This window comes from Molothrus ater, chromosome 19 (assembly GCF_012460135.2).
Source record: "Molothrus ater isolate BHLD 08-10-18 breed brown headed cowbird chromosome 19, BPBGC_Mater_1.1, whole genome shotgun sequence".
Taxonomy (NCBI): domain Eukaryota; kingdom Metazoa; phylum Chordata; class Aves; order Passeriformes; family Icteridae; genus Molothrus; species Molothrus ater.
In genome coordinates, this window is record NC_050496.2 from 12,388,315 (window position 1) to 12,410,442 (window position 22,128).

At 52.5% G+C, this 22,128-nt stretch overlaps 1 protein-coding gene across 3 annotated transcripts in view; it reads left to right on the forward strand.

Moving 5' to 3' along the window:
• TBC1D16 (TBC1 domain family member 16) overlaps positions 1-22,128 on the forward strand; it is a 32,824-nt gene that overhangs the window by 4,955 nt on the left and 5,741 nt on the right. The window contains exons 2-7 of one of the 3 annotated variants that reach the window (XM_036394776.2): positions 1,568-1,794; positions 2,956-3,337; positions 3,479-3,529; positions 16,951-17,148; positions 18,454-18,601; positions 19,615-19,782. In XM_036394776.2, the coding sequence (XP_036250669.1) occupies positions 1,626-1,794; positions 2,956-3,337; positions 3,479-3,529; positions 16,951-17,148; positions 18,454-18,601; positions 19,615-19,782 (1,116 nt within the window). In that variant the 5' untranslated portion in view covers positions 1,568-1,625. Of the gene's footprint in view, positions 1-1,567; positions 1,795-2,955; positions 3,530-16,950; positions 17,149-18,453; positions 18,602-19,614; positions 19,783-22,128 lie in introns of all 3 variants that reach the window. The other 2 variants (XM_036394774.2, XM_036394775.2) reach the window with 2 other exon arrangements.

The following is a 22,128-nucleotide window of genomic DNA, read 5'->3' on the forward strand; positions in this document are numbered from 1 at the left end:
AGGAGTCAGGAGTGTGCAGGACTTGCAAAGGGATTCTCTTATCCTGAGCCCTTGCTGGTACAGAGCAGGGCTGAGGCTCTTCCATCAAGCCCAGCAAAGGCTGAAGGGCAGGAACTGCCTCTGCTGTGATTCGAGCTGACAAATGTGGCCATTGCAGTTAAACCAATAGTTTGTCCTTTAATGAAGGCTCTGTCAACAGCTTGGCAGCCTCATTTGCAGTCTCCTGCATGTCCCAATCTGTCAGAGGCAGGACAGCTATTTTCCTTGCCTGCAGCCCTCCCTCTGCCCTTTGGGAGATGCCCCTTTGCCATTTCTGCCTTCTGCCCTCCTGGGCTGGCTGGATTTGCCATCAAAACCAGATTAAGAAATCAGAGCTGTTCAACATCACACAATGCTTGCTTAGGCCCTTAAGTATTTCCTCAAAAGGTGCCCCAGGCCAGGGCTTTATTTCCTGCTTGGTTTTCCTCTCTGGCTCTCGTGGCCATGCCCTGCATCCCAGTGTGGGGCTGGTCCCCAGGAGCACCCCGGGCTGAGCTCCCCCAGGCCTGGGAGCGTGGCTGTGCCTGGGCTCTGCTGGCTCACACTGGCCTGGGCACAGCAAGCTGGGCCTGTAAACACAAAGGAACAAAAGTGGGAGTTTCCTCCTGTCCCGTGGAGAACAGAAACTGCCGTGGTTCTGGTGCTTCCCCGCTGGGGATGGCTGCAGAGAGCCTGCTCTGCACTGGGGTTGCTTTGTGTGAGACCCTCCTGCTCTTCCAACACGTCCTGGTCCATCTGCTGAGTGTTTTATAGCTTGGGTGACCCACTGCAGAGCTCCTCATCATCAGCCCCAGCAAGCAGCACATCTCATTTGAGCACAGAGCTTATTTGGGGTGAGCTGGGGGTTGTGTTCCACAGTTCTGTGTAACTCTGGGTGGGTGAAATGTTTGCCCTCAGTCGGTGTGCCATGCTCTGTGTCCAGGCTCTGCCCCCCTGGTGAACACAGGGCTTTCAAGCCTCATCTCTGGCAAGGCTCAAAAGAACCCAAACCAAACCCAAAAACAACCTCATAGGAAAAAACCGCAGCCCTGAAAACCTCAAGCACACAGAAATGGCAAGCAGGCGATGAACTGGGTTTGATTGCTGTTGTTTTTGGAGATGCTGTGGCTGGAGCAGCAGCCCCATGCTCAGTGCTGTGGGCTCAGCCATTTCTGTGCTGAAGGAACCTCTGGGATCAGCTCTGGCTGTGTGACATCCTGGGTCAGTGACACATCAGGCACATCCACGGGCTGAGCTGTTCCCTCAGTGGGGATGTCAGTGAGCAGCATTGCTGTTCTGCCTCCTCCCACAGGAGCTGTTCACTTGTGGCGTTTTGCTGCCTTCATGTTTCTTCATGGCAGAGCCAAATGCCCTGGGGTGCTGTGCCTGAGCACCTTTGGGGCATGGAGGTGATGTTACAGACCCACAGCATCAGTGGGCTCTGGCCCCAGGTGTGGATTGACGGCAGACTCGTCCTCAGCCAGTGGGTGGCACGTGCTGAGCTGTCGTTATTTTGGTTCTCACACTGTTTTTTCCTCCTTCTCGGCAGATCTTCTGGATTGGGCTCCTGGCTAGAGCTGACAGATGATGGAAACATTTCCCTGGCGATGTCTCTGGGGCGACTCCTCCGTCGAGCCTCTTCGAGAGCGTCCGACCTCCTGACCCTGACTGCCGGCGGCTCCTGCTCCCTGCTCGACGGGGAGATCATCTACTCCAAGAACAATGTCTGTGTGCACCCCCCTGAGCTGCTGCAGGGCATCGGGGAGCACCACCCAGGTGATGGGAAAACCCTGCCCATTCGCTCTTTTTCTCTCTCCAAGTTCTACTGCACCCTGGGCTCTAAGAAATGAAGAGGTGCCAGTGGGGACAGGGCAAGGCAGTTTTGTGGAAGGCTCAGGAAAGCCATCCACAAGCTGATCCATCAGCTCTTCTTTCAGTAGGAAGATTAGTGATAATGCTCCTTTCTCTTCTGGTCCAGCATGGATTTACTGGTTTAGTGAGTCCTTCTGAGCAGTCAGAAGCTGTCATGTGAGGACAGTAACTTCTGTTGCTCTTTCACATCCCTGAATTGTTCAGGAAATCCAAGTGTCCTCTTGTAGCTGTCATTGCTGGAGTGGCCTCAGCAACCACTGGTAAAGGCAAAATCCAAAAAGCCTCATTGTGGCTGCATGCACTGGAGTAAATGAGGATAAATCCTGCTCTGTCCTTTTATTCTCATCTGTTCCTGTGCTCTTTCATGTTCTCATCAAAGACCTGTGGCTCTTGGCTTAGCTTCACAAAATGAATTATTCTTTGAGCACTGACCCTTGCTTTCCTTTTGGTGTGGGTGTCTTCTTTTACCATTGGCTTCCCATAAATACTGTAGCCCTTCAGCTACACTAAGGTAAATATTCTTGAGAAATCAATGTTCAGCTTGCACTTGAAACTGTTTAACTAAGAAACAGTAGAACTTTTTCATGTGGGAACATATTTTATGATTTACTCTTGATTAGTAAATCTGTCCAGGAAGTCCAAGTATTTGCATGTAATTTCTGTGTTCAGCTAGGCCAGAGGGAATTCAGGCTGTTCAAAAGCCACATGCAGACTTGAAATTATTTGCAAATGCTGAATAATGCTGAGCACTCCACAATTCCTTTGACAGAATTCTGTCCTGGTAAATTGAAGGGTTTGTTTTGCTCCTGTGGAGTGGTAGTGAAGCAGCAGGAATCATGGAATGGTTTGGGTTAGGGGGGATCTCCTGAAAAGGTAAAGGGAGGACCCTAAAGATCCTCCCTGCCAGGAGCACCTTTCACCAAACCAGGTTGCTCAGAGCCTCACCCAGCTTAGCCTCGAACATTTCCAGGGATGGAGAGAGACGAGGAAGGGCAAATTTCAGGGTGACGCGGTTCCCTCACAACGACTCCGTATCCCAACCGGCGCTGCTGTGCTCTCTCTCAGGCTACCTGTGCTTGTACATGGAGAAGGACGAGCTGCTGGGAGCCACGCTGATGCTGGCCTGGGTGCCCAACTCTCGCATCCAGCGGCAGGATGAGGAGGCCCTGCGCTACGTCACCCCCGAGGGCTCCCCGGTGCGCAAGGCGCCCCGAAAGCGCGGCCGCCACGCCCAGGCCCTCGGCGCCGCGTCCCCCCCGCAGCCCCGAGGGGCGCCGGGCCCCGGGGGGCACTCGGAGGGGCTCACGGGCTCCCAGCCCCTGAGGGACGGGGTGCCCTCCTCGGAGGGGGAGAAGCTGTCGCAGAGCGGCGCCCGCCCGTCCCCGCAGCCGCCCCGCAGCGACTCGGGGACCCCGTCCACGCTCAGCTCCCAGGAGGAGCCCTGCAGGTCCGAGGGCACGGAGGAGGGCCTGGACTGCAGGGAGGACGAGGGCTCCCTGGAGCTGTCCGCTGACGATGTGAGCAGGGACAGCACTTTTGACTCTGATTCTGATGCCTTCTCTTCCCCCTTCTGCCTCTCTCCCATCAGTGAAGCCCTGGGGAAAAGCAGCAGCTCCGTGTTCATGGACAGTGAAAGCAGGTGAGTGCATCCTTCCTCTGGGTGCTGGGTGCTGAGCTGGGAGGTGCTGAAGGGGGTTGAGAAACTTCACAGTGGCATTGAGCTCAATGCCCTGTCTTGCTTCAGACTCCTATGGAGTTTACAGGAAACTGTCAGCCAGTTCTGCTTCTGCTTAGTGAACCCTGGCCCCAAACATCAGGGCTGTGTACATCCTTTCAGGTGAACTGTCTTGAACCCTGGAAGCAGCATTGCTAAATTAAACGGGACCTTTGTTGGCCTAATTGGCTCTGCTGAGGATCTGAGCTTGTTGCTTCTCGTGCAGAGCCACATCAAAGGGCCCTGCTGACTTCCTGAGCCGTGGGCACCCCTGCAGGCCCTGTGTTGACACGAAACCTGCGTGTGGGAGCTTGTTTTGCTGCTGTTCAGAACGTGGTCCCACCTCAGACAGATAAACATTAATTCTTGGGTGTCTAACCTGGGTATTTCAGTCAGTGCTTCTCAGTGTCCCCTCCAGTAAACTCCAGAGGGGGATGAGGGTACCTTGGCAAGGGAATAAGAGCAGGAGGGCACCTGTACAAGTTTCTGTTTCCATGCCCTGTGGTTCTCACTTTCTGGGCCCTGTCTTGTTGGTGTGTTACTCGTTGCCATCTCAGGGAGGATGGATGTGCTGCATTCCTGAAGCACCGTGGGGATGATTTTTAGGCCACAACTCAGCTTTGAAACTACACCTGAAATGAGGAGAAACGAGTTTTCCTTTGTGCATGTCAGCAATGCACAGCCTGCACTGACAGTTGAAGAGGTTCTGCCTCTATTTTGTGGGCTGATCTCAAGCCCAGAGAATGCCAGTAAGAACGAGGCTTGTGAGGAAGTATTCTAATGGATTCAATTCTCTCTGGCTATTTTAAAACCCTTCTGAGGTGAGGTGATGTCAGACTTTGTATCAGCTTTGCATTCAGGATGTGCCCAGGGTTTGCTGGGCTTGAGCTCTGCAGCACCTGTGTGTGCAGTGGGGTGAGTGGTGGCTGTCCCATCCCATCCCATCCCATCCCATCCCATCCCATCCCATCCCATCCCATCCCAGTTATAAAGTCCAGCCTTTTCCAGACCAGTGGGTGAGAGAAACCCCAATGAGCAGGAGTGAAATGTGCACAGCCTGGCATCTCCTGTCCTTGTGGAAGGATTGTGAAGCTCAGGGCTCAGGAATGTGGTATTACCCCACTGTAGCGGTGGGAAGTGGGAAGAGTGATGGACACGTTTGGAAAAACATCCTGGCTGCTGAAAAGCAGGAGGCTGAGCTCATCCTGGGGAAACCCCAGTCCTGGCGTGGGCCACAGCCCACGTGCTGCCCCAGGAATGCTGTGGGCTTGCACTGCTCCCGTGCTGCCCCAGGAATGCTGCGGGCTTGGATTGTCCCACAAGGAGCTGGTGCAGGAGGGTCCCAGGCAGTGTCCAGTGAGTCAGGAGTGTTGTGGTTTAACTGTGCTGCAACACTTCTGCTCTGAGCTGCAAATAGTGTCAGGAAAGGAAGGAAATATGGTTTATTGCATCTTCTGAGCCTTGTCAGTGAATTCCTGCGGCATTTCCCTGCCCTCTGCTGGCTCTTCCTCACTGCTGCTGGAGCCCAGACAGCTCCAGCCAGGCAGAGCCGGCTCTGCACACACAGACTGCTTGCTTCTGCTTTTCTCCTTCTTTTTTAACTCCTGTGCTGCCAGTCTGAAGCCTCACACAGTGCCCATGACACTCACAATTGGCAGCAGATTAATAAAGGAGAGCTTTTGTTGTTTGGGACTTTTGACTTGAAAGGGTTTTGTCCAGTGTGTGCATTTTTGGTGCCAATTTGTTCTTCCCCATTGAGCCACCTTCCATGGAATCTGCAGGATCTTACAAGCTGTTGAGTGGGAGATTTTGCATAGAATCCTTTGCAAAAGTCTGGTCAAAAAGCATCTCAAATTTCCCGCTTTCATTTTGGGGGACAGGAGATGCTGTTTCAGAAGTCACTACAAACATGGGAACAGCTTCCTCCTTTCTTAAGGGTTTGTTTTGGTTTGGGTTTTTCTGCTGGCTGCTTCCCCTCTGAGCCAGAATTGGAGTGGGAACAAAGTTTGTGCTGCTGGCAGATTGTTTGAGCTCTCTTCCCTCCCCACGTCCCAGTCACCACCTCCTCTCTGCCAGGAGGAATGACTGTTTGTGGTTGTTTCCCTCTGCACTGGGGAGTTGCTGCAAAGACAGCTCTGCTCTTCCCTGTGGTTGTTGCAGAAGCTGAAGGAACACGTTGCATTTCAGTCCAGCCAGCCTCCTGTGTGGTTAGATATCCTCAGAAACGGAGAAACGGGTCCCTGTGGAAGAGTTGGGATGCACAGGTGCACTTGGATCAGATGAGATCAGGGGCTCAGCGAGCTGCTCGACAGAACTCCTGTGTGACCAGGAGTCACAGGCCACATCTGCCTCTTGGAGTGTCCCCAGGGAGGTGGCCTGGCCACCTGTGCATGAGGGAGCCACCAACCCTGCAGAGTGTGCAGGACGAGGGAGGGAGGGGGGAAGGAGAAGGGAGGGAGCTGGGCTGGGGAGCCCTGGCGTTGCACAACGAGTGAGGCAGTTGCAAGTCACCAACTCGCCTGCTGGAACATAAGGAAATAAAAACATGTCCATTGTTTTTTCCCCTCTTTGCCTCTCAGTTTGACAGGCTGCCAGGGGTCCCACGCAGCGATTGATGCATCCTCCTCCCATTTGCACAATTCCTGGGGCTGGGAGCAGTGGGAGTGTCCCAGCACCAGCATGCACACTCCTGCTTCTCTCTTTAGACCAGCCTGGCACCTCCTGCAGGGTGCCCTCATCCCTCAAGGAAAGGTGGCCTTACTGTCCTGGGGTTTGTGTCCTTCTTAACCCTTAGTACTCCCAGCACGTGGTTCCTGCAGGAGGCAGCTGGTGTGGGGAAAACCTGCACTGATGGCAGCTTTGTCAGGGTGTGAGTTTCTGTGGAAAAGGAGGGATTCTGGAGATAAAATCATTCCATTCCATCCCTTCCCTCCCCTGTCCCTGTTGTTTGCTGGCTGTCAGGAAATGTTTGCCTTGTGGCCTGAAGGACACGAGTTCAGGGCAGCTGCTCTCTGTGCCCAGCTCTGGCTCGCTGCTGCCTTGGGAAATTCCTCTTCCGTTTTCCCCAGCAGCAAATTGAAACTAAAAGGCTTTTGTTACATCCAGAAAACCAAACAGCATCTGACACTTGTGTAATGTCCATCCACTGATGCTGCTGGAGTTATTGAACTGACCATGACATCAGATCTATACAGTCGGTTCTGGAAGCACTTAGTGCTCTGTGAGTGGGGCTTGGTTTGGGGTTTGTGCTGTGCCAGAGTGATTCCTGGATAGCAGGAGCTTTCATGGGTGCTCAGGAGGCTTTTCAGTCCTCAGCTGCCATTGCTGATACCTGACAAGCACCACAGCAATGCTGAAGAGGAGATGCACACGCTGGCATTGGTCCCTTCACTCACTTCACCTTGGGATGTTGGCCAATACAGTCAAAATTTAGACTGAGGAGCCTCAGTGTTGGAATTGTATGAGTGGAGCTTGGGGTAACATCTGGCCTGAGGCTGGAGCTCCATGGGCAGCCCCACAGGTGCTGGGACAGAGGCCAGCAGTGCTCCCACAGCTCTCAGGCTGCAAAGGACAGGCAGAAGCGACGTGGTCAAGGTGGAATCAATGCAGGAAGGAAATGTCTTTCATGGACATCGATCGTTTTAGCAGGCAGTAATAAAAATAACGAAACACTGGCATAATGGAGCTGGGTGATGGTGAGTTCTCATGTTCTTCAGCAGACATGAATTCATGTGGCAGATCGATCACAGACGGCCCGGGAAAAGCTCACAGCACAGGGAAAAACTCCTCTGGCGTCGCAGCTGATGCAATTTTTACGGATGTGTTGCACATCCTGTTGTTAAGCCGCTTCCCAGGAGCTCATCAGTAAATGAGCTGCTCCAGGAGCCGGTGGGAGCAGCGCAGCCATTGCATCATCTTGTTTTGGCAGCTCACCTGAAGGGCTGAGAGCCATTCCGACCTCTGCAGCAAAAACAGGAGGCAAAATTATAAGGGAAATGAGCTGAAATTAGAGTGAACTGGCAGGAGCTCTGGAGTCATCAAGAGATTGGGAATTCATTGCTGTTGTAACAGAAGTGATTATATTGGAACCAAGGGAATTGGTCACAGACTTTAAAATCTCCTGTAACTTCTTGCAGCATCTCAGTTTTGAATTAATTCAGCCCTGGGGAGGAGCAAGGTGGGTACCTGGTCCAGGCTCCAATTCCCCAGGACTTGCCTGAACTGGTGCCACTTATGATGTAAGACAGCGAAGCTCCTAATTCCATTTGTACCCAAATCCATGCCCAGGCAAAAACATCCACAAATCCTTCTTCCATCAGAATAGTCCTTGATCTCTTCTGTTTGTGTTTTGGGGTCAGTGTAAGCTTCCCTAAGGCAGGGGTGTCTGTGTGGAGCCGGGCACTGGGAAGGGGAGCTGGCCTGAGCCATCAGCAGCACTGTGTAATCAATTAAAGTTGTTCCTGGCTGCAAAGCTGAGAAGGTTGGACAGATCCAAGAGATTGCAGAGGCATACGGCTCTATCTTGCTTTATATAAATATTTGAACAGCAAGAACATTAATTATAGCAGGTTTGTTTCTTCCCTCTGTTGGGTTGCTGCCAGATTTCGTTGGAAGAAAACAGTGACAGCTAACTTGGGATCGGGAATTGTGGCTGAGGGGGTCCGTGAGGCTCTTTATTTGGGATGTCAGGGAGGGAGCAAGAGGGGTGGTCCCCAGGAGGGAGACCCCAGGGCAGGCAGTGGGAGCCAGGAGGGGACACAGAGGGTCCCCTCTGCCCCCGGGGCTCTGGGGCGCCGGGCATGGTTCAGGTCTGCTCAGGACGCTGGGGAAGGCCTGAGCCCCGTGGGCAGGCCCGTGGGGGCTTTCTGTGGAGCCGTGGATTGTGGCTGCCGTGGCTTTTTCGTGACTGTGGGTCGCTGCCATGGCCTGTGCCTGTGACCATGGCTGTGACCGTGACCGTGGCCAGCGCCTGTGGCCGTGCCTGTGACCGTGCCTGTGACCGTGACTGTGACCATGGCTGTGACCGTGACCGTGGCCAGCGCCTGTGGCTGTGCCTGTGACCGTGACTGTGACCATGGCCGTGGCCATGACCAGTGCCCGCGGCCATGACCGCAGCTGATGCCTGTGAACGTGGTCGATGCCTTTGCCCGTGCCCATGCCCCATGACCGTGACCGTGGTCATGGCCTGTGCCCATGCCCGTGCCCATGGCCGTAGCCGTTGTCCCTGACCATGACCGTGCCCGTGGCCGTGACCGTGCCCGTTCACATGCCCGTGGCCCATGCCCCGTGCCCGTGCCCGTGTCCCCTGACCGTGACTGTGACGGTGCCCGTGGCCGTGCCCGTGCCCGTGGCCCGATCCGGGCCCGGGGCCGGCCGGGCGGTGGCGCGGCGGGGCCGCCAGGGGGCGCGCTGTGCCCAGCGGTGCCCCCCGGGACCCCCGGTGCTGCCTCCCCCATCTCCCCTCAGCGCGGCCCGAGCGGGAGATCCCGAGCCGTGCCTTGGTTTGGATGCATAGGGACATTAAACCCCATCCAGTGCCACCCAGTGCCACCCCTGCCGTGGCAGGGACACCCCCACTGTCCCAGGCTGCTCCCAGCCCCAGTGTCCAGCTGGGCCTTGGGCACTGCCAGGGATCCAGGGCAGCCCCAGCTCCTCTGGGCACCTGTGCCAGGGCCTGCCCACCCTCACAGGGCAGGATTCCTTCCTGATATCTAAATCTAAATCTACTCTCAGTTTGACACCAATCCCCTCTGTCCTGCCACTCCATCCCTTGGAAATTGTCTCTCTCTGCATTTCTTGTCAGCTCCTTCAGGCCCTGCAAGGCCACACTGAGCTCACCCCAAAGCTTCCCGTGCCCAGGTGAGCAATGCCAGCTGTGCCAGCCTCTCTGAGGCCACACTGAGCTCACCCCAAAGCTTCCCCTGCCCAGGTGAGCAATGCCAGCTGTGCCAGCCTCTCTGAGGCCACACTGAGCTCACCCCAAAGCTTCCCGTGCCCAGGTGAGCAATGCCAGCTGTGCCAGCCTCTCTGAGGCCACACTGAGCTCACCCCAAAGCTTCCCCTGCCCAGGTGAGCAATGCCAGCTGTGCCAGCCTCTCCTCCCAGCAGAGCTGCTCCATCGCTGGCATCATCCTGGAGCCTCCTCTGGGCTCTGCAGCAGCTCCAGCTCCTGCCTGAGCTGGGGCAGGTGGGGTCTCACCTGAGGGGCAGAGGGGACAATCGCTGGCCCTGCTGCCCACGCTGGGCTCAGCCCAGGCTCAGGGGTTTCTGGTTCCAGCACACACGGCCAGGGAATGACCAGCACCCCCCAGTCCTTCTCCCCAGGGCTGCTTTCACCTTTTCCCTGGATATTCTTGCATTTCTTCTGTTATTTATTTATACAATCGCAACGCCCAGAAATCTGAATGGAGAGCAGAGATAAATGGCACTGGCAGGTATCCACAGCTTTGTGAGGGAAGAATTGCGTTAAGTGAATCAAAATAAAGAGCATGTCCCCTCCAAAGCGCCACAGTATATGCAAATAAATCTGCACAGCCTCTGTCTCCTTGGCTCGGGCCTCACAATTATCCCAGCATTAGGCATTTACAATAACTCTGGAACATGCTTTTAGGCAGCGCTCCTCTTTCCTCTCCCTTTTCTGCTACTTGAAGCAAGCTCTTCCCTTGGGAAATCCGCATTGTCTTGTGGAAACAGTGAAATCCTCCCTGGGTGGTGCCGGCTCAGCTCACGCTGGGGCAGCAGCAGGGTCCGGGGAGTTGGTTAACTTTGCCACTAAAATGTCCCCCTGAAATTCCCAGTTCGCTGCTCAGAGCCAGGAATATAAGAACAAAGGTAATCGGCAGGTCTTTCAAGGGAGCGGCGGTTTGAAGGCTTGATTATAATTAGCATAATTAGGGGAGAATTTTATTTTTGCATGGATTGAACTGAAAAGAAAAAAAGCAAAATAATCCATTGATTTTAAAAATAAAATAAACATGGGGAAGAAAGGTCTCCTTCTCCAGACTGGAATGGGCTGAAAAGCAAACATTCTTTTTCGGGCTTTGCTGAGAAATCACTTTTTCCATCTAAGGAATTTCTTTTTTTAAAGTGTTGCATTTCGATTGATTTATTAATGAGTGTAAGCCCAGGCATGAGGTGCCCCTTCTCCGTACGGATTGTAAAAATCCAACACTGAGCTTCTGGAACATTTTCCTCCCTTGAAGTGAAGGTAACATTTGCATCCTTGAGAAGTGTCCGCTCGCTCTGAGTGATTTGTTGTGTTTGGCTGCTCGGAGCTGTGTGTATTTTATTCCTAAGCATCAAACCACTCATTCTGCCCCCTCTCTCTCCCTGCAACAAGAAGTCACAGAGGAAACCAGAAAAACCTCACTTAGGTTTACCTGAGCAGCTACACCTGTGTGGAAGTGGCAGCTGTGAAGGCAGATTGTTTGTCTCCTAGCTGGAGCTAGATGTGGATCACATTCCATACTTTGGGGAAAACACCCATTACTTCACTACAAACTTCTGCTTATTTTTTTGCCTTTTCCATTTACATTCAAAATAATGAACTCAAGGACTCTGGGTTTGTTTTGTTTTCCTTTTGCTTTAACTCCAGCACTGGGGGGACCCTTTGGAGGGTCTGTTTTCCTAATGCCCCCTTGCTGGCTGGAATGGCTCAGCTTCCCCTCCAGCCTCCAGGGCTTGGAGGGATGAATGAGGAGCAACAAAGCCCCCAGTGTGGGGAGGCTTTCACCCCTCTCGGGCGTGGGGCAGGATGGTGGGTCCCCCTGGCTGCCGCTGTCACCAATGTCTGGGATGGAAACCCGTGTTCTACCTGTGCCAGGTGCTGGGAAGCTCTGGGAGGGCAGGCAGGGCGCTGGGAGCACGGATTGCAGCGGCCCCGTAAAGCAGAACAAATCGGTTTGATCTTTATTTCTCAAGGACAAACCAATTACGCCCGTCAGAAGGCAGAGCTGCATAATCGGGTTTCCCGAGTCCCTCGCCGTGGTGCAGTGGTTTATTTGTCAGGCTGGCGTTGGCAGAGCTGCTGTTAATTCCCAGCCCCGGCCCTGACGGTGAACTTGCTGTTTCAGCCCAAGGTCAGAGGGTGCCTGAGGAGTCCCTGAACGCGGCTCTGGCCAGGGACCCTCTGCTGGGTCCGAGGGGAGGGAGGACTCCAGCACTTGGGCCATGTAAACAGCCTGTTCCTCGGGTGTTGTTAATAACAGGAATGCGAGGAGTGACTAACAACAATGCGCTGACTTGGACCGGCGCTTGGATCTGCTTCCCGGTGCCCTGCTTGAAAGGATACAATTATTTTTCGTAACTGTTTATTTTCCCTTTACAACGAGCTAAGCGAAGCAAGTTTGTCAGAGGCAGAGTGCTCCTAATTTGGTCTCCAGTGACCTCTGCCGCCGTGATTGGCAGCCCGGTGTCAGGGAGGAACTTGTGCCTGGGAGATAGAAATGAGCAGAACAAATGCCGTAGGACAGCTTGGCTTCCCCAGGGGACACGGGCTCAAAAAGGTGAAAGAAGTGCAATTACAGGAGGTTTTCAGCACAGAAAGTTAATTAGCTACTAAATAGCATTTAGTGCCGTTCAACGTGGGGAAATTTATGTTTTGAAAGCAAACAGATCAATGGAAAGCCTGTGGAACAAGCTCTTGGAAAGTCCATGTTGACATCCGCGTACTTTGTACTGAAACGGCCTGAGTAGTTTCTCCCAGGTTTCCCCAACAAATAGGAGGAATTGTTAGATTTGTTTCCCACGTGTTCGCAGATGTATAGAAATGCTTCCACATGAGGATGCTTTGACATTTCATTTCAGAGATCCTGGCTTTCTAAATCCAGGCTATCTAACACCTTGTTCCCTGGTCACCGTGGTCAGTGGGAATCGATTTGGGTTCTCTGAGGCACAGAAGCTTCAAGTTCCAAATGTTTTCAGCAAAGGGTGGCTTTGACACAGTTCTTAGCCTGGTTACTCGTCTGTGCTGGTCAGAGTGTGGCAGCAGCATTTCCCTGTCCGTGGCTGCCTCTGGGTGCCACACTCCGTGGGAAGCTGGTGCTGTCCTGTGAGTGTCCTTCCAGCCCTGCTCTGCAGAGCGAGCAGAGACATTTCAACGTCTCTTTTTTAATCCTAAATTACCAATCTGGTTTCCTTTGCATGTCTTTTGTGTCACTGAATTCAGCACGTTTCAGTCTATAATATATGTATATTGTCAAGGACACTTTTTTATCAGAACAATGGATTTGGGTTCCAGATACTCAATATTCCTTACTCTGTACAGCCACTGCACTAAATTTTTAGGCATTTCAGGATAGCTTTGAACTCTTATTGGCAGATTATTTGTTTGAAGCTGTCTGTCTTAGCAGCTGATGCTGCCAGGAGCTGTTTCACCTTGCTGGGAAGAAGAGGAACCCAGAAGGTCAGTGCCTGTGGGGAATAGTGGAGAAACAGAGAAATGCTAACCCCTGGGGAGGAAAAGGGGCATGTAATTCCCATTACATGGATGCTCATACATTATGATGATACTCATTGTCTGTAAATGATGGTCCCAAGCCGGCGTGCAGGAATGCTGGGGCTGTGGGAGCTGTTATTAGTGACTGATGGAGAGGCAGCTCCAGCAGCAGGGCTTGGCTCTGGCAGGAGGCTCGCTGGGAATCAGGTGGTGCACGCTGACAGCTTGGGTAACTGCCACATCATGGCTGCAGCCTTCAGCCCCTTTCTCTCTCGTAATTATATTTGTCACATCACATCGTAAAATGAGTTATTAGGTCTTTGTTGCTGAAATTGGCTTCCCAGGTAATCAGGGCAGGTCTCTGGAACAGAAATAATGATTGGGTTCAGCTCTCTCTGTGCCGTGGGTGTGTTCCAGGGCTTTGGAACAGTGAGTTGGGTGCCACTGCTGCAGGTTGAGTCTCACCTGAGCTCCTCAGCCGGGCGTGTGAGAGGTCCCATGGGGTGGGAGGGGGATGGTGGCTCCTTGGGGCTGCAAAGGCTCCAGGAATGTGGATATGGTTGGCTGCTGTAGTTGATTGTAGAGTGGAGAAAATACCTCAGCCCCTGTTGTTGCTCCCCAGCAGGAATGGGATGTGTTTTGGGACAAGAGTGGTGGGACTTGGCTGAGGGCAAAAGGCTGAAGTGGAATCACAGAATCACAGAATTGTTTGGGTCGGAAATGCCCTGAGATCATCGAGTCCAACCATTCCCCCAGCACTGTCAGGGTCACCACTGACCATGTCCCCAAATGCCACATCCACGTGGCTGTTAAATCCCCCCAGGGCTGGGGACTCCAGCACTGCCCTGGGCAGCCTGTACCGATGTCTGACAGCCCTTTCCACGGAGAATTTTCCCCCAGAATCCAACCTGGCCCTCCCCTGGCACAGCTTGAGGCTGTTTCCTTCTGTCCTGTCCCTTGTTCCCTGGGAGCAGAGCCCGACCCCTGGCTGGCTCCACTCTTCTGTCAGGGAATGAGAAGGTCCCCCCTGAGCCTGCTTTTCTCCAGGCTGAGCCCCTTTCCCAGCTCTGTTCCCTTCCCTGGACACGCTCCAGCCCCTCCATGCCCTTCTTGAACTGAACACATGAGCATGGCCCAGAGTTCCCTGACCCAGGTTTTCTAATCCTCCTTGATTTTTTTCCCTGTTCCTTTTATTCCCGTGCCCCACTGCACTTGTTGTTTTGCTGACCAGTGCTGTGTACTAGCTGGTGCTCTGTTTTTCCTGGATCCCACAACCCAAAGTCTCTCTGGAATGTTCCTCCAGCTATTTGCATTGCAGTGCTTCAGCTCCTGCTTTTATGGGGTGCTGTGGGGTAAATTCCTCATCCAACAGATAGAATTGTTGGACAAACAATGAACTCTTCCCCTGCATTTGTCTATCTTGAGTGCCTGGTGAGAGGACTCCCCAAACCCCACAAAAAACCCCACTCTGCTATGATTAGCAGAGATCAAACTGCTTGTTGTCACTGACCTACAGAATTATCTCAATATTAAAATTTTATTTAAAACTAATTCAGAGATTAGAGTGTTTTCAATTTTTTTTCGATCAATATGTACAGGAAAAAGCAATTTTAGGCACAGTGTGGGTTTTTTCCGAATTTCCCCGGTGACTCAGTGAGCACCAGCACGAGGCTCTTCTGTGTCTGTCTGTCCTGTGTGAATGTTTGTGTCCACTGACCCCTGTGAAGGGCAGGGAGGGCACAGGTGTCTCTTTCAGATTTCACCCTCTGCATCAGTGAGCAGATGGGAATTTCCCCTCTCTGCTCACCCCTGTGCTCCTTTGCTGCCTGCAAGGCTGCACCCCTGACGCAGGAGGCTCGGGTGCTGGGATGCGTGTGCGAGCTTGTCACCGCTGCCGCATGGGAACTGCAAACATTTGTCTGGAGAAGCATTTCCGGAGGTTCCCCCGGTGCCAGGGCTGTGCCCAGCCTCTCCTGCCCGCAGGTCTCAGCTGGCTGCTGCTGCATCTGGGGCAGGTTTGGGCTTTGGAGCACGGGGAACTGCAGCTGGAAATGCTGTGCTGAGGAGCCACAGAATGACCAGCATCAAAGCCAGCTCTACTGGTAACTCATTTCTTGGCAGCTCTCTGGATATCTCTGCTGGTCATTTCAGATGATGTTCTTGAAGAGCTGGCATTTGGACCTCTGTGACCAGGACCTGCATGATGCTCGCACCAACCCATCCTCCAACCCTTTGCCATGCTGACCAGCTCCTCTTTGCAAGAGTTTTAGAAAATGGGTTGCCTCTGCTTAATCTTTGAGTTGGTTTGAGTCATCTCTTCCAGGAAAATCCTGTGTAACCAGCTGTGGCTGTTATGAAGTGTTGCTCCATAAATACCAGCTGCTCCTAGCAGGCAGTCCAGCCCAAGTGTCTTGTACCAGCACTCTTGTTACATCTGTGTTAATGTTAGATACTCAATGTTTTAGAAAGTGTTACATTTTGCCACCTTATCAGAAAGTAATGCTTGGTTTTTCATAAAGGCCAGTACAATCTTCGTGGAAAAATCCCCAAGGCAGGGGATGGTGCACAGCTGTGGCTGTGGTCAAAGGCATCCTGGTGTCTAACCTGGAGTTGGGATGTGTCGTGTGGTCCCTATTGCCACATCCCTTCTGAGTCCTCATCCTCCAAATGGCCTGAGTGTGAGTTCTGCTTTGCTGCTTTCTTTCCAAAAACCAGAGCAGCAGATTTTCTCAGAGAGCCTCGAAGCTGCTCCTTTAGCCGGAGCCAACCAGCCTTGGTCTCATCCAGTGCCGCAGGAGCAGGAAGGGGCTGGGGGAGCTGAGTCCCACCCTGGAGCAGGGCTGGCGTGAAAATGCCCCCAGCTGGCTGGGCTGTCCAGAGCCCTGTGCCAGAATGCCAGAATGCCAGAATGTGCTGTCCTGGCCCTTGGGGTGCTGCTGCCCAGGACGCTGCTCCTGGGGAAGAGGCCCCGAGCCAGGCGCGGGAGGCACACGGATGTGAAGTGCATGCTGAGTGTGTGATTTCCAGCCTTCAGTGCCCACATTGTTGGATAAGAGGATTAGAAAACACCACATAAAGTGGCCTTGCAGGGGGCTGCTTTGTACCTGCTCCGGGCCTTGTCTGGCAAACCCCAATTTCACAGCAGAGCCCATTCAGAGCCCGCGCCGAGATTGTTCACGTGCATTGGCCTTTTTACGAGCCAAGGGTCACAGTTTCACATTCACTTCATTCCCAAAGCTCTGATAGTTTTCATTTGGGATGGGGGGTGGTGGGGACATGGGGGCTTTTTGAGTTTCAACTCAGTTTGCATTTAAAGCTGGAGATCTGGGGTGGATTGGGAAAGGGTTGGCTTCACTCTCTCTACTTTATGGTGGATTGAAGAGCTCAGGTGTGATTTCCCAATCCTAACTCTGCCAAGGTTCAAGATTGCAGGTGGAAACCATTTATCTGGAGTTTATAGACACGAATCCAGGAGGTGTAATGAGAAACTCAAGTTCAGGGGAAACATCTTTGGATCTTACTGGTCAAAGAGGGAGTTTCTCAGATGAGATCTCAGGTCCATGCTGCTGTTGGAATGTGCTCATTCCTCCCCATCCTGGTGTGGAGTGGCTGGGCTGGACACTGAGGGTATTGCTTGAGCTTCTTCATTTTTCCTTCCCAAAAGTTGGTGTTTTGAGGAATGGGTTTGGCTCTCCTCAGTTCTGCATGCAGGAACTTTAGGAAAAGGCCAAAAACAGGATGCCTTTTGAGGTGGTAGGGATTAATTGAAATAAAAATAATTTAGTTGGTAAATGAATGCCAGTTTCAGACCTCTGACTAACAGTTTTTAACGTGGAGCATCTGTGATTGGTGCATGTACCCACAGCCTCCCATGGCTGACGGGGTTTTTGTCCCCGCGCTCTGCCCACAGGGACACGTGTGACAATCGCATGACCTGCTCCACCAGCTCTGCCTCCAGCCTGGACACCAGTGCCCAGTTCCAGGAGAACAATGGGCAAACGCAGAGCACCAGATGGGATGAACAGCAGAAGGTATTTGCCCTCGAGCAGGTGTGTGGTGTCTTCAGAGTAGACCTGGGACAAATGCGATCCCTTCGCCTTTTCTTCAGGTACTGGATCCTTGTGCGAGCTGTGTGTGAGCTGTGTGAACTGTGTGAATAATATGAATTGTGTGTGAGCTGTGTGGGAATTTAGTGAATTGTGTGTGAGCTGTGTGTGAATTGTGTGTGAGAATTGTGTGTGAGCTGTGTGAATCGTGAATTCTGTGTGAGCTGTGTCAATTGTATGAATTGTGTGTGAGCTGTGTGTGAGCTGTGTGAATCGTGTGAATTGTGTGTGAGCTGTGTGTGAATTGTGTGTGAGCTGTGTGAATCATGTGAATTGTGTGTGAGCTGTGTGAGAATTGTGTGAATCGTGTGTGAGCTGTGTGTGAATTGTGTGTGAGCTGTGTGTGAGCTGTGTGTGAATTGTGTGAATCGTGTGTGAGCTGTGTGTGAGCTGTGTGAATCATGTGAATCATATGAAATGTGTGTGAGCTGTGTGGGAATTGTGTGAATCATGTGAATCGTGTGTGAGCTGTGTGAATCATGTGAATCATATGAATTGTGTGTGAGCTGTGTGTGAATCATGTGAATCGTGTGTGAGCTGTGCATGCTCCATGCTGGGGCTCTGGGCAGAGGTGATTTCTGCAATCCTACCTGGAAGCCTTTCCAGAACAATTGTCTCCAGGAAAGTGAGTGTCAGCCTTCCCAAGGAGAGCCTCTGAATTACAGTTACAGAGTCGAAAGGATTTTATTTTTAGTAAAGTAAAGGTTGTTCTTAGCTGTCATACCATAAATGCTTCAAATAACCTGGGGATATGAAAAACATCTTTATCTATGGTACCTTTTCTTTTGCCTGCCCCTCACCAGGCTCCTCTGGAGTCTTGCTGCTCTCAGCCTCTTCAGTTATCTTTCAAATTACTACAAAATTTATTTCAAATAATAGCAAAAACATTTTTACTCCCTTTTTTTTTGCTCTCACTCCCTGTTTCTTTGGACAGAGCTGAGTGTGAGCATGTCTGCACATCCCTAGGAGCTGACTTTGTGTACTGCCTTAATGTTTCTGGGGCAGACTTCCTGTGGTTTTTTCTTCAGGGAAGACAAATTTTAATTCCTTCATGTGAAGGAAGGGTAAAAATAGTGCTGCTACCAGGCACAAGTGGAGAAAATTGTCACTATGACCATGTCATACAATAATAAAATAGCTGAAGTGAGCCATAAGGATCAGTGAGTCCCAGGGGTGTGAAGCTGCCTCTGTGCCCTGTTTGAAGGGGCAGCTTGGTGTTGCACTGTCTCTCCCCGAGGGTCCCTGTCCCTGCTGGTGCCTCGTGGTGCTGGCTGGCCCCTGCAGGTTGCTCTCCATTGTTCCCACAGTGATGAGGCGTGCACCTGTGGGCAGCTGGTGGTGGCGAGCAGGGAGAGCCAGTACAAGATCTTCCATTTTCACCACGGGGGCCTGGATAAGCTGTCCGAGGTGTTCCAGCAATGGAAGTACTGCACAGAGACCCAGCTCAAGGACCAGGTACCTGAGCCAGGTGTTTCACACCTGGGTTGGTGTGTTGGAGAAACGAGGCTTTGAGTTCATGTCACCGGGTCGGGCAGGAAGCTGCCAGATGCTGGGTGTTTAGGGTGGAAATGCAAACTGGACTCAAGGTGTCTCTTGGACCTGTCTGTCTCCATCCACTCCTGTTCTACCTGTGGAATATGGGGGAAGATCATCCAGAAGATTTACTTAGTGATTTTGATGGACCTGACAGGTCAGCACTGTCCTTTAGGCACAGAAGGTGTCTGGAAATCTACAGAGATAGGTTGGAGATGGTGTCAGAGCCTTTCATCCATCTTGTGACGTACAACATTCCGTTTGGAGAATGTTTTGACAAGGCATCTTGCCATATTTTGTTCAATCTACATACAAATGTGATAAGAGCTCTTTAATTATCTGTTTAAGATATTGTATGTGCTTATTAGAAACAGTGATTTTTAAATTTCCATCCTTCCCACAGAGCCCCCCGCTGCTTTTCTTATTACGGTCGCATGGGCTCACTTTTTGCATTGAGCAACCTTTGATTTTTAAATTAAATGTCAGCTGCAGCCTTGCACTGGGATCCTGAGTGCCCTCAGAGAGCCTGGCAGCGCAGTTCCCCGCTCTCCTAACAGCAATCCCTTTGTATATGGCCAATCATATGTAATTTATTGCAGGCATTCCTGGCAGGGGCAAGTTTTGCTGTAAGCAGCATTAATTCAGTTTCAGGTCAGGGATAAGATTGAAGGAGGAATGGAGGAATGGAAACTTTTTTTTTTTTTTTTAAGATGAAGCTGTTTCGCGGTGGATTTTAATTATTCTAATCACTCTTGTTATTGTAATGGTTGGAATTAAAAAAAAAAAGAAAAAGAAAAAAACAACAAAACCTTCCCAAGTGCAGCTCCTCAGTGCTTAATCCTACACGAACCATGCAGAGGTTTCCCTGCTCTGGGTCTCACACTGTGCTGCTCTCGCTGGCTCCTGCTGCAGCTGTGCTTTGCTCTCCCCCTCAGCAGCTTGCAGATGAGAAAACCTGCATGCAGTTCTCCATCCGCCGGCCCAAGCTGCCCTCCTCAGAGACCCACCCCGAGGAGAACTGCCAGCAGCGCCTGGACGTGGCAGCCTGGCTGCAGCACCTCAACGAGGCCGGCCAGGTGGAGGAGGAGTACAGGCTCAGGAAGGTGAGTGCAGGCTCAGGAAGGTGAGTGCAGGCTCAGGAAGGTGAGTACAGGCTCAGAAAGGTGAGTGCAGGATCAGGAAGGTGAGTGCAGGCTCAGGAAGGTGAGTGCAGGATCAGGAAGGTGAGGAAGGTGAGGGGCTCTCTGTGTTCTCTCCTGTGTGAGGAGGAGGAGTACAGGCTCAGAAAGGTGAGTGCAGGATCAGGAAGGTGAGTGCAGGCTCAGAAAGGTGAGTGCAGGATCAGGAAGGTGAGTGCAGGATCAGGAAGGTGAGGGGCTCTCTGTGCTCTCTCCTGTGTGAGGAACAGGAGTACAGGCTCAGGAAGGTGAGTGTAGGATCAGGAAGGTGAGTGCAGGATCAGGAAGGTGAGTACAGGCTCAGAAAGGTGAGTGCAGGCTCAGGAAGATGAGTGCAGGATCAGGAAGGTGAGTGCAGGCTCAGGAAGGTGAGTGCAGGATCAGGAAGATGAGTGCAGGATCAGGAAGGTGAGTACAGGCTCAGGAAGGTGAGTGCAGGCTCAGGAAGGTGAGGGGCTCTCTGTGTTCTCTCCTTGCTGAGGAGGAGGAGGACAGGCTCAGGAAGGTGAGGGGCTCTCTGTGTTCTCTCCTGTGTGAGGAGGAGGAGGAGGAGGACAGGCTCAGAAAGGTGAGTGCAGGATCAGGAAGGTGAGTACAGGCTCAGAAAGGTGAGGGGCTCTCTGTGTTCTCTCCTGTGTGAGGAGGAGGAGTACAGGCTCAGAAAGGTGAGTGCAGGATCAGGAAGGTGAGGGGCTCTCTGTGTTCTCTCCTGTGCTGAGGAACAGGAGGACAGGCTCAGGAAGGTGAGGGGCTCTCTGTGTTCTCTCCTTGCTGAGGAGGAGGAGGAGTACAGGCTCAGGAAGGTGAGTGCAGGATCAGGAAGGTGAGTACAGGCTCAGAAAGGTGAGTGCAGGCTCAGGAAGGTGAGTGCAGGATCAGGAAGGTGAGTGCAGGCTCAGGAAGATGAGTGCAGGATCAGGAAGGTGAGTGCAGGCTCAGGAAGGTGAGTGCAGGATCAGGAAGGTGAGTACAGGCTCAGAAAGGTGAGTGCAGGCTCAGGAAGGTGAGTGCAGGATCAGGAAGGTGAGTACAGGCTCAGAAAGGTGAGTGCAGGCTCAGGAAGGTGAGTGCAGGATCAGGAAGGTGAGTGCAGGCTCAGGAAGATGAGTGCAGGATCAGGAAGGTGAGTGCAGGCTCAGGAAGATGAGTGCAGGATCAGGAAGGTGAGTGCAGGCTCAGGAAGGTGAGTACAGGCTCAGAAAGGTGAGGGGCTCTCTGTGCTCTCTCCTGTGTGAGGAGGAGGAGAAGGACAGGCTCAGGAAGGTGAGTGCAGGATCAGGAAGGTGAGTGCAGGATCAGGAAGGTGAGGGGCTCTCTGTGTTCTCTCCTGTGTGAGGAGGAGGAGAAGGACAGGCTCAGGAAGGTGAGTGCAGGATCAGGAAGGTGAGGGGCTCTCTGTGTTCTCTCCTTGCTGAGGAGGAGGAGGAGGACAGGCTCAGGAAGGTGAGGGGCTCTCTGTGTTCTCTCCTGTGCTGAGGAACAGGAGTACAGGCTCAGGAAGGTGAGGGGCTCTCTGTGTTCTCTCCTGTGCTGAGTGCCAGACCCCAGGGCAGCTGCAGGAGTTTGTGTTCCTGCCAGGGACAAGAGCTGGGCTTTTGGGAGGATGGAGACCTGAGTGAAGCCTTGGCTGGAGCCCTTGCTGTGGGACTGGATTCCCACCTGGACATGTTCCTGCATCACCTGCTCTAGGTGACCCTGCCTTTGGACTGGGTATCTCCAGAGTCCCTTCCAGCCCTCACAGTTCTGTGACTCTGTGGTGGGGGAGCATTTCTCTGACAGAGGAGCTGTCCCACTTCTGCTGCCGCTTGGAATCAATAAACCAAAGTGCCCAGTGCCTGCTGTGTTTGCAGAATGTGTGACCAAGGCACAGAGAGCACTGGAGATTGCTGAAAGAGCTGAGATGGTTGAAATAGCTGAGATTGTATGAACTGAGATTGCTGTATGAAATAACAGGGCTGAGGGGAGCACGGGGCTGGGCCCTGAGACAGAAGTTTGCAGTGCAGTGCAGTCTCCAGGATTTGGGATTAAGCCGTGACATGAGAACGACACGTTAATCATAGAGCCTCTCCGGGGGTGGTTATTGACATTGAAATGAGCCTGATTTGTGTCTGGTCTGGGAATAGAGGGCCAGCACTTTCCCTCTAAACATGTGCAAATTGCAGGAGCTTGAATCAAGGCGTCACTTGTCAGGAAAGAGCTGCAGAGGCACCAAAGCACAGCAGCGGGCAGTTGCCTGTTGCTGGTTTTGGGAATGCTGAAACTGTACCAGCC